Below are 15,895 nucleotides of genomic sequence, written 5' to 3' on the forward strand. Positions count from 1 at the left end.
TGAACTGTTAAGTCATAAGAATTAAGATTCTGATGGGTGAAAATTAACCATCAGTTGATTTCAAAAGCCTAATTAGATGTTCACCTCCAGGCCTTCACTTAAACTGTGCATATAAAGAGTGGAACATCTATAAATAGAGCTCATCCTTGACACTTGCCCAGGATAGAATACTGGTGAATTAATCTGAGGCAATTAGGGGTTCCAGCCAGATCTATGGCATCTATGCCAATGAGGACAAAGTCACAGAGCACATAATACAAAAAAGTTGATGCAAAAATATTTCTATATAGCCTTGAGTGACATCATATTTTAGCACATGTAAATGACAGAATAATTTTTTCCTAAATCTATTTCAAATCGGTATGCATCCATTGGCATATACCAAGTGATGTAGGAGACACAAGACTGGCCTGAAGAGAGGAGAGGTACTGTCACCTGGAAGGAATGACTTGACAGAAACAGAAAGACTTTGTTGCCCAAATTATCTGTTGGGTTGTTACATGAGATAGAGAAGCATAGGCTAGAACAGTTAAAAGACAGGGTCTCAGAACCAAAAAGTGAGACGCCATCAGGATTTGCTCCTCCCAAGGCCCAGGCAGAGAGGAGAAGGAGAAGCAGGATGTGGACAGAAGTTTGGGTAGAGGTTAGGGGTGGTGGAAACTGCCCACAAGCCAGAACATTGCATCAAGCCAGCTTCCTCATTCCCTCTTCTCGTTTTCCCTCTAAGCCGATCTCCTTCTCCAAAGCCATGTATTGGGGCGCTTTCTCACCCTCCTCCCCAACTTTCTACTTACTTTCTTTTTACTTTTTCTCTTTCACCCCAAATGCCCCCAACCACCATATCCCTTTGGCTCTCCTTTTCCATCTTCATCCCATCACTCCTTTCCTGCACCTTCTCCTTCCCCCCTTTCCCTCTAAATCTTTGTCCTGCTCATCTCTGCTCCCTCCCAGCTTCCTTTTTCTCATCCTTCTCCTCATCATCCTCTCCCTGATGTTTCTGGTTCTTTCTCTGTCTCTCTCTTTTCCCTCTTTTTCCTGCTTTTGCTTTTTCTAACCCCTAAATATTTTCTCTGACTTGCTGTTCCTATTGATGCTCCCACGTTTAGCCATTTTGGGGGAAGGACGGCAAGTTTGAAGTACAAAAGCTTTTAACCGGAAATCATTCTCTCTGGGTTCCAGCCAGAGTTGTACGGCTCAGTGGTCATGTGGTCTTGGACTACTCCCTTGATTCTCTTAGCCTTGACTCTCTCATCTGGAGCATGGGGTAATGTTGGCCATGTCTATCTTACCATCAATCAAGCAAGATAACATATGTAAATATTTTAGGTGTATATAACTCACTAGTGTTGTTATTATTATTAAGAAAAACCATTAAAGTTTAAATGTATTATCTGGGAGGTATTAATGGCCTTTAAAATCTAGTAAAATAAGTTAACTATCAGATTAGCTAATCAACAACTTTAAACAAATAGCTATTAAGAACTGTGTATTTGCTATGAAGATACAAGGCCACCTGTAGATGACATAAGCTGAGTAACTTGCAACAAGACTAAAAGAAAGGGCAACTATGTGGACCCTGACAGAGTAGAAGGCTTGGGGTAGGTGGCAGAAGACAGCATGCTGCAGAAGCTTAGGGAGCAGGTCAGTCTAGGTAGAGTATAGGCGCAGTAAGCAGCTATAGAAAACTATTGGAGACGGCATGGATGGACCTGAAAAATATTATGCCAAGTGAAATAAGCCAATCTGAGAAAGACAAATATCACATAATCTCACTTATTTGTGGAATCTAATGAACAAAATGAATTGACCAACAAAATAAGACCCAAAGCAGGGAGGCATGGAACAGCCTGACATACCTCAATATGGAGTTGGGGGAGACGAGAAGAGATAAACCAAAGAACTTATATACTTATATGCATAGCCCATGGACACGGGCAATAGGGTAGTGAAGCCCTGGGGTGCTGGATAGAGGCTGAGAAGAGGGGGGGAAAGAGGGAAATGGGAGATATCTATAATACTATCAACAATAAAAATATATTTAAAAAGAAAAAAAGGAAAACTACAGGAAATAAGCCATAATCTTTACTTAAAAAAAAAAAAAAACAAGAGAAGAGGTGAGAACTTTTGCTACAGACGTAGAAACATATGCTTGGATGTCTTATTAGATGGTACCTCTGAACCTGCATGTCATTTGATAGATATGCAAACCTCTAAGCATCGCTTTCAAAGTGAGGCCCTGGCAGCTCTCTGGATCTATTGCTCCACCCACAATTCTGCCTCTGTCCTGGGGAGACAGTGTAGTCAGCACCCAATTCCTTACACTTGTAAAGCTTATTTAAACTGGCAAGGTTCTTTAACATACGGTGAGGTGGTATGATAACAGTATTCCATAGCTGAGAATGCTGAATCTCAGAAGAGTTAGGTAAAATCTCCAAGATCACACAGAAAGTAAAGTAAAACCATAACTCCTACAAGTCTGCAGGGTCTAATCCGTATTTTTTCCCCCATAAACCAGAATTTTCTAGAAACCACACATATGAGTATATGTGTGAGTTTTCAGGTATATACTATTTTACTGCTGGAGTAAATTGAAAATCTAAAGATATCTCCTATCTCAAGGATGCTTCATATAGATGGCTCTCTTTTTAATTACAATATAGTAGGGACTAGTGACTTTAATCAAAAAAACAAACAACAAAAAGCAGAGTGCTAACCTTTAGGAAGCAAAACTATTTTCTCTGAGAAAAGTGTTCATGTTTGAGAAGTACAGTGTTAAACAATACCTGTCCATAGGGTTTTTAAAACATACTTTTCTTTGTGTTTGACAAAGCCCGGTTCAACTGGACGACTTTGACGCCTACATCAGGGATATGGCCAAAGACTCTGACTATAAATTTTCTCTTCAATTCGAGGTGAGTGAATAAAGCAGACCCTGCCTTCTGGTAGATGGGGCAAGGGGACTGGCAGGTTTGGGTTGGTGTCCTGTCCCTGCTCACTGGGCAGCACCTGGAATTAGGTTACATCATAAACAGGATGGGCTCAGGAGTGTCTGATCTTCAGGTTCAGAAATAGGATGTCAGCTCTTAGTTACTAGGTCAGGACTGGGGGCACAGATGAAGGAAAGGAGATTCAGGCACTGAGGTGAACAAACGTAGTTATGGGAGAGGTTACCATTGAAAATCAAGGTGCTTGAGACTGCAGGGGAAAGCAAGCTGACGATTGAGATTGGCAACAGAATTTCACTTTCAGGGGATTTTTAGTGTGTGTCTCATGCCACTTGGGCCACCGTATGGTGGATGAAATGGACCTGTTTGTCTTATGGGCATTTAAGAGTCTATGGTGGGGCTCTTCTGCCTATAGGACTCTTGGCATTTTACTTAATATTTCCTTGTGAAGTTTTCTTTCCTTTTCTTGGAGAAATTGGGGAGAATTAGACATGGTTTGTGTGGAAGAAAAGAGTTGGCACCACCTCCTATTTCTGAGGCACACATATTTGTTTGAGTCCAAGACCATGTGTCAGAGCGCATGGGAATGAGTAAGCCTGGATCTCAGCAGTGTGAGGACTATCACTGGTCCTCACATTCTCTTCCCATGGATTTCACAGCGCATAGCACAGTCTGGACGGGCACATCTTCAGCTTTCTACGGGGGGTCCATGATTCAGGGGAGTCAGAGAAAATGGAAAAACAAAGTGACTTTTCTAAATACTGTGGATTTTTTTTAAAGCCTTAAAGGTGCTCTTTCCTGTGAAATAGCAGGTTGTAGAATGTAGTTCCTTCCTCCTCATTATTCATATTAATTTCTTCTTTCCACCCATCAGCCAAGGACAGCTTTGGTCTGCAAGAAATGGGGAATCCTGGTGTGGAAATTCTAACAGGGACGTTAAGGATGAGAACTTCAGATGTCATCAGATACAAAGCCCCTAACTACCACCTGTGTCATGAGAAATTCCACATAGAGCCTAGTTCAGTTAGCCATTGCGTGCAGGTGCATAAGAAATTATAGATGTTGCACCAAATGCTGTATCTCAAAGAGCAGAAATTCCATTTGAATTGGAGATCTATGGTGAGGATGTCATTTCAGAAAGTATATCAATGAAAGGAGAGTTTTATAAGAAAACATAAGCCCAACTTAGAAAATATAAATAGCTAGATAGTTCTAATGATGAAGATTATGATGTAGGTACACTTTCAACCTCATTGAAGCCACAACCTCTTAATTTCTACAAGATTATACGACCTTAGTGACACAGCTACATCCCTGCCTTTGCTGGGAGGATGAGGAGTACCTCCCGTCAAACTTTGGTATAACTATTACTGTGCTTCTGAAATGCATTATTATTTTAGAAATTAAATTAGTCTTTTATTTTTTGTAAAAAGAAAAGATTATTTTAGTTGTCCATGACAGGAACACAATCCAAACTAGTTTAGACCAAAGAAAAATGGAATTCATTCCAAGGATGCTAAGTTATGTCATGTGATCAAAGGGAAGAATGAGTAGCTGAACCAGGAGGGCAGGGAAGCAGCCCTGTCAAAAGTATGATTGGAACCAGAGGCCACGCCCCTGCAGAGACCTCTTTTGATTTCTCACTTCTGCTTCTCTCTCTGTCTTGGCTTCACTTTCTTTCACTATAAGCCAACCTCTGTCTCTATGGCAAACATGACCACCAAAAACCTCTGTGTCTTATCATATAGTTTCCATGGTTTCCAATGGGAACTCTTGACTCTCTTGTTCATATTTTGAAAATTAACAGGGGATGATTCTGATTGGCTGGCCTAGGCCATGATGTCCACTCAAACCAACCACAGCCAGGGAGGGCAGAATCACCTAAGAATAGAGCAGCTCTTACTGGAAGCACTAAGCTAAATCGAAGGAGACCGTTATTTTCAAAGCAAGGACACTGGGATAACCAAACAGTGAGGGATTAGATCCCAGCTGCAGATGCTTCAAAAATGTGAGAAGTAGAATTGTAAATTTTATGTGCTAAATGCTCACTTTTTAATATATTGAGGGCTTTTGATGTTAAACACATCTAGGCTTATCTCACAGAATTTATAAAGGATATAGGAATGTACTAAACTGAGAATTCAAAAACCTGGGTCCTCCCTACCATTTTGCCACTAATTAATATTGAAAAAATCAAATTTGTCATCACCTGAGTTTCTTCATCTATAAAATGGTAGGCTTCACTGAATCCGTGATTCTCAATGGGGCCAGTACCAGGCAGTTCCCTAGTCAGGGTTTGCAGATGTGTAGGAGTGTTCTTTTTGTTGTTGGTGGTGGTGGTGTTCTTGTTTTTGTTTTTTGGTTGTCATATGGCCTGGGAGTAACCTACTAGTGGTATTTAGTGGGGAGAGAAACAGGGATGCTAAATGTTCTTTAATAAGTGGGACAGTCCCACACAGCAAAGAATTGTCCCAAGATAATAGTAGTCTACTGAGAATACTGGACTAAATGTGAGGTATGGATACATCCAAGCTTTAATACTCACGTGTGATGGTCAGGATTCTGCAGAGAAATGGGATAGATAGATAGATAGATAGATAGATAGATAGATAATAGATAGATAGATAGATAGATAGATAGATAGATAAGTAGATAGATAGATGATATAATAGGATTTAGAGAAAGCGAGATGGAGAGATTTATTTTAAGAAATTGGCTCACATGACTGCCAGAACTAGCAAGTGTGAAATCTGCAGGGCAGGCTGGGGACCCGGGGAAGAGGTGATGTTGCCGCTCAAGTCCGAAGTCTGGAAGCAGAATTCCTTCCTCCTCCGGGGACTTCCATCTTTCCTCTTAAGGTCTTCGATTTACTAGATAAGATCCACTCACATTTTGAAGGCTAATCTGCTTTCTCAAAGTCTACTCCTGATTGACATGTTAATCACATCTAAAAAAATACTTACACAGGACATCTGGACTTGATGTCTGACCAAGCATCTTGGTGCTATAACCTTGCCAAGCTGACACATCAAATTAACCATCACACCGTGATTTGAAGGAGTATTTAGTATTTTTATTTATTATGAAGTTTTTTCCCCATAAATCTTTGTTCTTAGAGTATTACTGGTCATATATGTAATTCATTTGGTGTCAAGTCCTGATATATATATATATAATTTATTTGGTGTCCTTGGCATGGTGAGAAAATACAAATTACTCTCCAGAATTCTGATTTATTTAAATCACAAGCTCAGATTGTTTGTTTTGAACTAACATTTGCTCAAGCAGTGACCCACTAGTCTGACTCACTTTCTTTTTCATTTGACACCCTCCCAGATATTGCCAGTTCCCAACCCTACCCACCCTACATCCTCATGGTATCTTCCTCTACTTTCAAAGACACATTGTACTCCCACACCTGACTTCAGGTTGCATATTGGACCTTCCACATGGCAGCCCTCAAATTTTCCTGAAGTTGATATTAATTGAGGCTTAAGGGACAAAAATGTTTCCTCTGTAATGGAAACCCCAGAGGGTGTTAAGATGGCTCAGTCAGCTGGTTTAGCTAAATCCATTGGCTGGACAGTTATTTGTTCTGTTTATATTAATGCTTAATAGTTGTATTCATTTTTATTCTGACATTGAAAGAGCACACCCATATAGAGAAATTTCATCACTTGTAAGCATTATGCAAATTGAAACTAATGTCTAGATTTATATATACAACCAATACATCTATAAGTCATACATGAAACTATACAAGTTGCTAATTTGCATTCACTGAATAAATTACTCTTCACTATGCATCTGATTTTTGCATCTACTAGAAAGACTGATTATCCTTCTAGCAAAAATATACATCTTATCTTAGGGAGGTTTGGGAACCAGGGATTAGATTCAATTCCTCATTTCTTATGTCTCAGATGGAGAAGGTTTTGAAGAGCCAGACTTTAGAGCTTGAAATATGAAAGCCCACGAAACATACCTCCTACTGCTCATTCTGCCATTATTTTCTGTGTTTTGTGTTTGATTGGGATGCTAGTGGAATGTGTGTCTACAAAGATAAAAGCAAAACTACTTTACTTCTCATATAGTCCACAAGGGATGGCCTCTGATTTCTGGGAGTAGCTTTCATTTGCACTGTTCTTACCCGTGTTTCAGTCCAGTTCACTAGAGACCTACCTGCAGTTCTTGTTGAAAAATGTTGCCTTGAACCCTCTCCAACACCAGGAATCATACATTGCTCCAGACCTGAGTTTTCTTTCCTCTCATTTCTAATTTCCTCTGTTCCCAAGTGCCTGTAACAGTAATGTGTCCAGTGATTGGAGTGTTGTCCCTAAATCCCATCCTTGAGCCCAAAGCCCTGGTAGCGATTGCTAGACACTCCTGAGGTTGACTTTCTTCCTAGCCATCTTCCATCACCTGCCCAAGACTCCCATCACTGCTGCACCCCATTCTTCCTTACTTGGAAATAGGGTCATTTGCGGATATAATTAGTTAAGATGAGGTCTTACTACAGTACAGTGGAAGTCCTTATGAAAAGACAGCTATGCGACAATTCAGAAACAAGGAGACTGCCATATGATGACAACGCAGAGATTGGAAAGATACAACTAGCACCGTGCACATATACAGCTTTGCTTTTCAAGACTTGCAGGCTTCAAACACAGCCACAGAGGATGGACTTCCATTGGGCCTTGGTGACTGTATTGGTTTCCTAGGGTTGCCATAACAAATTACCATAATCTTGGTGGCTGTAAGCAACAGAAATTTATTCTCTCACAATTCTAGAGGCCAGAAGTCCAAAATCAAAGTGTTAGCAGGGCCATGCTCCCTCTGAAGGCTGCAAAGGAGAACCTTCCATTTCTGATGGCTCCAGGCATTCCTTGGCTTGCAGCTGCCTAACTCACATCTGTGCCTCCACCTTTAAATGGCCTTCTCCTCTCCACCCTTTCATAAGAACACTTGTCATTAGATTTAGGGCCCACCTGGTTAATGCAAAAAGGACTTGTCTCATGATCCTTAACTTAATTACATCTATGAACACCCTCCTTCCAAGTAAGGCCACATTCACAGGTTCTGGGGGTTACGATGTGGACATATCTTTTGGGGGGGACCACCATTCATATGGTGACTCTGTGGCCTAGAAAAAAACAAACAAACTCATGATGATAAATTATATTAGAATCAAAACTAGCAAGAGAAAATTCAAAAATGATTTATGCTGGTTTCAGGCCATCCCCTCATACTTAGACTTTCTGGAGCTTTAAGCCTCTGGAGATTCCATATGGTTAGAAAGAAAATAACTGCAAAGCTACTGAGCTGGAAACTGTGTGTTCCATTTTCCACTTAGCGACAGGCTGAATTTCAAAAGATTGCGAGCATGTTGTGTGTACATGCGGTTCCTCCTTTGCTGCAATTCAGCTCTGGCAATTTACATTCACAGTGTTCAGCCAATTAAACCTCTCTTATCAACTTAGGGCATTTACCGCAGGGAGGCAACTCACAATTAAAGTTCTATCAGCTACTCAGCGTCCATATGTGCCCCAGCTCTCTGCCACAATCTGTTTCCACCATTTCTTTCGTATCTGACGCCCTTTCCTGTGGCTTATCAGTCTGTCCTCAAAGCAGGGGACTTGGGGGAAGAGTTGCTGGTCTGTTAGTACAAATGGCAAAGGGTGGAGAATTGTGGGGCTAGGCAAACAGACACATTTCACAACCATTATCCATAGTTCTGCATTAATATGTTGGGTTTAATCATTCCGTTTGGTGGTCACTGTACACCAGTGAGGTGTGGAGAAATTATTAGCCTTATCTTACAAATAATTACACTGATGTGAACGAGAATTGAACTACTTTTTCAAGCCCCTACAGTTTAAGTGGTACCCCAAAATGAGCCAGATGTTTTGACAAGCTATCTATAAAGGCGCTATTTAAAAAAAGATGTTTTTATTGATTTTTAGAGAGAAAGGAAGGGAGATAGAGAGAGAGATAGAAACATTGATGAGAGAGAAACATCAATCAGCTGCCTCCTGCACTATCCCTGCAACCCAGGCTTGTGCCCTGACTGGGAATGGAACCAGTGACCTCCTGGTGCATCGGTCAACCATTAAGACACACCGGCCAGGGTATAAAGGCACTCTTTAAAGGAGGTATATTTCCAAAATAAACAACAGAAGCATCATTTAAATGAGCGTATAGCTGCCAAAACAACCTAACCTAACACTGATTTAGTTGAAGTTGCTAAAACCAGGTTTCATTTCTTACAAGAATGATTTGAAAAACCCTCGAAAATGGAAAAACCAGCAATAACAGTGACATTTAAAGGCATTTGGCAAGCAAGGGTTTTGATTAAGATAGAAAAACTTCTAATTTTGTGAATTAAGGATCAAAGTTAGTATACCAATAGTATGTCTTTACAATGCTTCAATTTAGGTCAAAAAGCTTGAGATTTTGTGAGCTAGAAAAGTCATAGTACGATGGGAGCAGAGGAACCGAGAAATCTGGACAATTTTGGTTGGTTCATCCTTGTTGGCCACAGGCTTGCCTCCCAACGCCATTAAGCACACACACTGAACTTCAAGAACTGGATTCAGAAGCATATGCTTTGCAAAGAGCACTGGAATCAAGACAAAAGAATCATGAAGGAGAGATCATTGTTCAGTCTCTCAAAATGTCATCAAATGTGTCCAACTCCCTTTGAAAGTCTTTCAAAGACTCTCAAAACTCTTTTCTCTAAGAAGTATTCCTCCAGCTTATGATTGAAAGAATAATTGGGAATAATTATGACAAGTAAAACTTGTTTGCAATATTAACATCCTACATGAGTAAATAAAATGTACAAGTGGTTTCTCTATTGCTCAGTTAATAGTCTTATAGAAAAGTGCATTACTATATAGATAATCCCACTTATAAATGGTTACACATGTTGTTTACTAATATTTCCCGCAAATTTGTTGAGGGGTATAAGTAGGTATGCTGCATTGGTCTTGCCTATACAATTTCAGGAAGCACCATTCACACAGACCACAGCGTGAACGATGCCCCCAGGGAACTCTAAGTGGTTTGACAACAACTCTTGTTTCCTACCAAACACAGGACAAAGCAGCTTAGAAATCATCTGTCCAGTAGCATAACTTTTTGAGGTGTGGTGGTTGTCAGTTTATAGAAAAATCGCTCTATCAATTCACCTTCTGATATAGAATTTATGAGAATACTGATACACACAGGCAGATATTTGGATGTTCTTATTTTCACTGCAGGTTCCACTTACCCACTACTAATGCATCCTTATTTTTGAGGTTTCCTTTCCACCTATATATATAAAAGGCTAAGCGAACAGCCAATCGGTCGGCCAGCTGATTGACCCATAGGTATGATGCGCAATGACCACCAGGGGGCAGACCCTCAACACAGGAGCTACCAAGTGACAGCAACTTTGCAGAGTACCCTCTCACACTCCAGGACCCCTCAGGGGATGTTGGACTGCCGGTTTTAGTTTCAGCCCAATCCCCGCAGGCCAGCCTGAGGGACCCCACCTGCCTGAGGGACCCTGCTCACTCCGCAGACACCCTATGAACCCTGGAGCTGCCGCAGGTGTGGCCAGCTGGGGAGGGACCATGGAAGGTTGGCTCCAGGGCCTGTTAAGCCCATCTTGCCCAGTCCCGCCCTGCCAGCCATCTTCTAATTAATTTCCTTTCAATGTGCACAAATCCATGCACTGGGCCTCTAGTCTATATATATATAAAAGCCTAAGTGACTGAATGACCGAACGACCAGTCGACCACTTGCTATGACGCGCACTGACCACCAGGGGGCAGACACTCAATGCAGGAGCTGCCCCCTGATGGTCAGTGTGCTCCCACAGCCAACCTCCCACGTTCCCTACCTCCGGCCGGCCAGCCCCAATTGGCCCCTATTGCCAGCCAGGCCAAGGGAAACCCTTGCACAAATTTGTGCACCGGGCCTCTAGCATATTTATAAGTACCTGTCCAACATCTTGTTACATGGAAAATACTCCTTCATTGTTCCTCATTCTTCCTTTTACCACTTTCTCTAAGGCTCATTGCCTAAAAGAGAAATACTGACATTTCCTCAGAGAATAGGAAATATTTGTGCAAACTGCATACATTTTAGTTACTCTATACCTCCTAAAATCTGAAATGGATTTCTTTTCAAACTTGTTTTCAGATTTTCCACACCCAGAGAATTATGCATATAATCCTTACCTTCTCCAAATGATCACCAGGTTATCCAAGATATGTATGTATTATATTAGTCAGCTGTTTCTGCAATAATGCTATTATACACAAAACAACATCAAAATCTCAGTGACCTACAGCAACAATTAATTTTCTCACTGCAGGTCTGTGGAATAGCAGGGACAGTTCTGCTTCCAGCCATGGGTCAGTGTCAGGACTGTTTCACATGTCTCCTCATTTAGGGACTTGCAGCTTCCCTACTCATGTTCTTTTCATGGCAGATGGCAGAAATACAAGAGGGTAAACCAAACCAAACAAGCACATTTAAAGCTTCTTATTGAACATGATTCCTACCCAAGTTCATTGGCCAAAGCAAGTAGACAAGAGTGGGGTGGAGAAGTATGTTCTATTTCAAAAGGGAGCTCTGCAGCTTCATATGGCAAAGGGGGTGTGATGATTCTGTTATAGGCTGGAGTGAAGAATGGTCTAAAGTGAACATCCAATCCACACCATGTATGTATGGAAATCTCAAATCTATTCTCTGTCACTTACAGGAGTTGAAATTGATTGGACTGGATATTCCGCACTTTGCTGCAGACCTTCCACTGAACCGATGTAAAAATCGTTATACAAACATCCTACCATGTAAGATTGTCAATAGTGCCAGTCTGACTCATATCTTTCAAAGGTCGAAGGATGATTAAATGCAAATTAATCAGCTTCATCAATCTCTGGCCAGACCCAGTTGTGGTCTGGATCTTCAAGGCCATCTCTGATCGAATCCGTGCTCTGATGTCATTAGATCCTATCGTGTGTAGGAAGATGTGATCATTATGCTTTTAAATGAATTGCATCTGAACAGGAAAGACTGACCATTTGGCCCTTTAGTGATCAAATGTCTTAGCCAAATTAGGGATAAAATAACTTGTGCTCTCATAAAATGAATTCTGTCAATTCATTGGTAATGGAAGGCGGCAAACGGAAAGGGAGCTCAGTGTGTTAAAATGCCTCCTCTTTCTAACTTCTGGCAAGTTCTCTTGTTGCTTAGCATTTTTTAATAAAAGCAACATTCAAAGAAAAAGTAATATGAAGAACTAACAGGACAATTAAAATATATTCCAATATAGATTTAACTTTCCTCTCTGCTATACTCCAGGGGGAACCAAGACAGAATGGAAAAGTAGAAAAAAGAGGGTGAAAAAGCTCTAGAAAAATAATTTTTTCCTTAATAAGTTTTCTGGATAATCTTAGGCAGCATTATCATTATAACACCTTACATCTGTACACATTTCAGAATTTATTTTTCTCATTTGAATTCTATTCACAAAAAGTCCATGCAATTCCCTTTTCTCTTCTAGATTTCCCAAAGGTAATGCATTCTTGGATGTCACTATGTGAAATGGCAATCACATAGTTAGGATACATGCTGTATGTAGCCTTCCATACAATCTACCAAATTTTTTAGTTTCTGTAAATATTCTGCACAATCTCCCCCAAAAGATGGATCTAATTCTTCAAAGGACAGGAGACCTGGTGGGAGAAAATAGTGATGGAGAGAAATTTATATATTTGTTTAAACGAGAAACTAAAATTGAGGTATGGCTAACATATCAAGCTAAGACCAGCTTTATCTCCCTACTCTGTCACTGATAATTTTGATTTGATATTGGGAAGACAGGATCTAGACAATTCTTCCTTCCACTCTAATTTTTAACATTTCCTCTCTTCTGATTCTGTACAGATGACTTTAGCCGAGTGCGATTAATCTCCATGAATGAAGAGGAAGGAGCAGACTACATCAATGCCAACTACATTCCTGTAAGTAAAAGAAATAAAAAATAAAAAGTAAACCAGGCATCCAAATTCCAGCGCAGGCTGAGGAAAACCCATCAGGGATACAGGGGTGCGTCGAACGGTTTAAAAGAAAGCCATTCTTCTACTAGAGAACAGTTTCCACTATTTCATCTCAGAATAAACAATAGGAAACAAAGAATCCCAGAGATTAATTATGTTCATATTTCCTTATAAAGGACGAGTGAAAACAGTAGGTCATTACATTAAAAATCATCTTTCTAGTGTTTAAATATTTTTGGCAGCCAAACTCAAAGGGCTCCCCCTGAATACCTGTGTTTTAAAATATCTATAAAGATAGTAGTTATCATTTTAGAAAGTGAGGGTGTGATTTTATAGGCTTCCCAAGGATCATGCTTAAAATCACACTGACCTATACAGTCAGTCACTCTGAAGGCCTCTTCCATGGGAACAGGGGAACACGGTACAGATGTGAGATCCATTGCCAGGTTTATCGCCAGTACATTTTCAGTGTTTTTCTAATTTATGCAGAACGGCCTTGGTTCCTTAGGTGACAACTCTGTCACTTACCTTTCAGGGATACAACTCATCCCAGGAGTATATCGCCACACAGGGGCCACTGCCTGAAACCAGAAATGACTTCTGGAAGATGGTCCTACAGCAGAAGTCTCAGATTATTGTCATGCTCACTCAGTGCAATGAGAAAAGGAGGGTAAGTGCCTACGGGGCTGTCCCACTCAGCAGGAAGACCCGCACCAGCCACGCCGTGGATGGAGTGCTTACCCACACAGAACCTGCTCTTGCTTCCTATTTCACCTCACAGTGTCACGTACACTTCTTCAGACACAAGTGCTTTCGTTTTCCCTAAAAGAGCACAGACGTCATGCCTCCCCCGGCTTGTTTGTTTGAACATGTTGTGTGGTTTCCACCTCAGGTGAAATGTGACCATTACTGGCCGTTCACGGAAGAGCCCATCACTTACGGAGACATCACCGTGGAGATGATCTCGGAGGAAGAGCAGGATGACTGGGCCTGCAGACACTTCCGGATCATCTATGTAAGTCACGAAGCACAAGGTCAGATGCTGTCCCCAGGCTGAGGGAACCTCCCCCTCCCCCGGCCCCCAGGTGTCAGGAGACCAACCAACCATCAAACAAGATCATGAGCACTTCAGGCTTTGCAACACTGCTTCCTTCAAGAGGAAAAGCCCACGTTCTATATCCTTGTTCCCCATGTCATGGAGCCTGGTGGGATGAAATGCTGGCCTACAGGGCCCAAGGGGATGGGGAGAGACTGCCCTGCCCATGGCAGGTTAGCCCAGGGCAATAGAAGACATGTGGGCCTTGCTCCCAGGCCTGACTGAGGAGGGGCATGCTCTCATGACTTATACTAAGCTTATGTGAGTATAATTAGCATATGCAAGGCACACTTACATTTTAAATTAAACACTTAAACCATGATTTAGTAGTTTGGTTTTTGTTTTTGTTTTTGTTTTTCCCCCTTATTTTATTTCTGGTTTGGTTTTTATTATTTTCAAAGATACTTCAGGGCATTTTTATTTTATTGATTTCAGAGAGGAAGGGAGAGGGAGAGCGAGATAGAAATATCAATGAGGAGAGAGAATCATTGATTGGCTGCCTCCTGCACACCCCCTACTGGGGATGGAGCCCGCAACCCAGGCATGTGCCCTTGAGCAGAATTGAACCTGGGGCCCTTCAGTCTGCAGGCCGATACTCTATCCTCTGAGCCAAACTGGCTAGGGCACTTCAGGACATTATTAATCATGGTTCCACATCTCTTTTGAAATGCCATTGATTTCTGATTGCTAGGATGTCAGCACATCTGTTCCTCCCGCCACCTCTCTAAGGACAGGCTTGGAGCATGTGCAGTAGGTTCATGTGCAGGTGAGCTGCAGACATCATCCACAAAATACATCCCTGCTGTATTCAAACTTGGCATGAACTGAGTAAGAATTGGAGAAAAAAACAATAGCACTAACCCCTTCGCTTCCTTGATGTGTGCCTTGCTATTCAGCTGGCAGAGGTCAGCCCGATACCAAGTCCCCTGCCTTGCTGCTAGAGACTGATTTAAGTGCTTCCTATTTTTGAAGGATCTTGACTATTTTAGCTGCATACATTTTCAGATCAACTGTAATATGTAACACTGTTCAAATCTTTGTGCTAAGCCTGCCATCCGCATTTGAAAAGAATGAGCATTTTCATGAACTTTTCTGGGCAACTAAAAGTATCTAGTGATTGAGTATCTTTAAACCCTCATGGTGTTGAATAATCATGCACATTTTATTATGCTTGGGTTACTTTCTTGCCATACTTATTGTAGACAACAGCAGTGGCAGCCAGCATTTTGCAGACTTCCGACTCCGTGTGTCTAGGACAGAGCCGCAGTGAGGGAGGCTCTGCGTACAGCTGGGGGTGTATGGCCTTAGGTGCCGAGGGGACAGAGGGTCTAGTAAGTGCTGACTTCGTTATATTTACACACATCTTATTATGTATATGTTTATCTACTTCATTTATGCATTTATTTCTATTTATACAAATTTTACTCCGCCCAAGACCACTGACACTTTAGAATTCATTTCTCTTTAATACCTGAACCTAAACTTTAGCTCCAAACTCACAGTCAGGCCAAACTCATCCAAATGATGATAGAGTATTTCATCCGCTCAGTGGGTGCTGGGCTCTGACCAAGTTTGAGGGAAGGGGGATGAATTAGTTCCTTGTGAGGCCTGGGTTTGGAATATTGATAGCAAGAGCAAAATAAATCTTTATGCTGATAAGTTAGTGGGGACTAAAAGAGTCACATTTGAAGCTCCGAGTCATGCAGGGAATAAGGACGGAAGCAGGTTGAAGGAGGGAAGTGATGAGACCGTGGATGGTCGAGAAGGATGCTGAGAGTACATCTCAGGGTGTGGGAAGG

At 41.4% G+C, this 15,895-nt stretch overlaps 1 protein-coding gene across 1 annotated transcript in view; it reads left to right on the forward strand.

Moving 5' to 3' along the window:
- The window catches only part of LOC102427006 (receptor-type tyrosine-protein phosphatase O-like), a gene marked incomplete at both ends in the record, with an annotated part of 54,859 nt that extends 40,844 nt beyond the window's left edge, over positions 1-14,015 (forward strand). Inside the window, 5 exons of the mRNA XM_006108205.3 lie at positions 2,831-2,912; positions 11,701-11,791; positions 12,888-12,964; positions 13,536-13,670; positions 13,893-14,015. Coding sequence (XP_006108267.2) covers positions 2,831-2,912; positions 11,701-11,791; positions 12,888-12,964; positions 13,536-13,670; positions 13,893-14,015 — 508 coding nt within the window. The remainder of the gene's footprint in view (positions 1-2,830; positions 2,913-11,700; positions 11,792-12,887; positions 12,965-13,535; positions 13,671-13,892) is intronic.
- Positions 14,016-15,895: the final 1,880 nt, after the last annotated feature.

The sequence above is a fragment of the Myotis lucifugus genome, unplaced genomic scaffold, assembly GCF_000147115.1.
Source record: "Myotis lucifugus unplaced genomic scaffold, Myoluc2.0 scaffold_1895, whole genome shotgun sequence".
Classification (NCBI taxonomy): Eukaryota; Metazoa; Chordata; class Mammalia; order Chiroptera; family Vespertilionidae; genus Myotis; species Myotis lucifugus.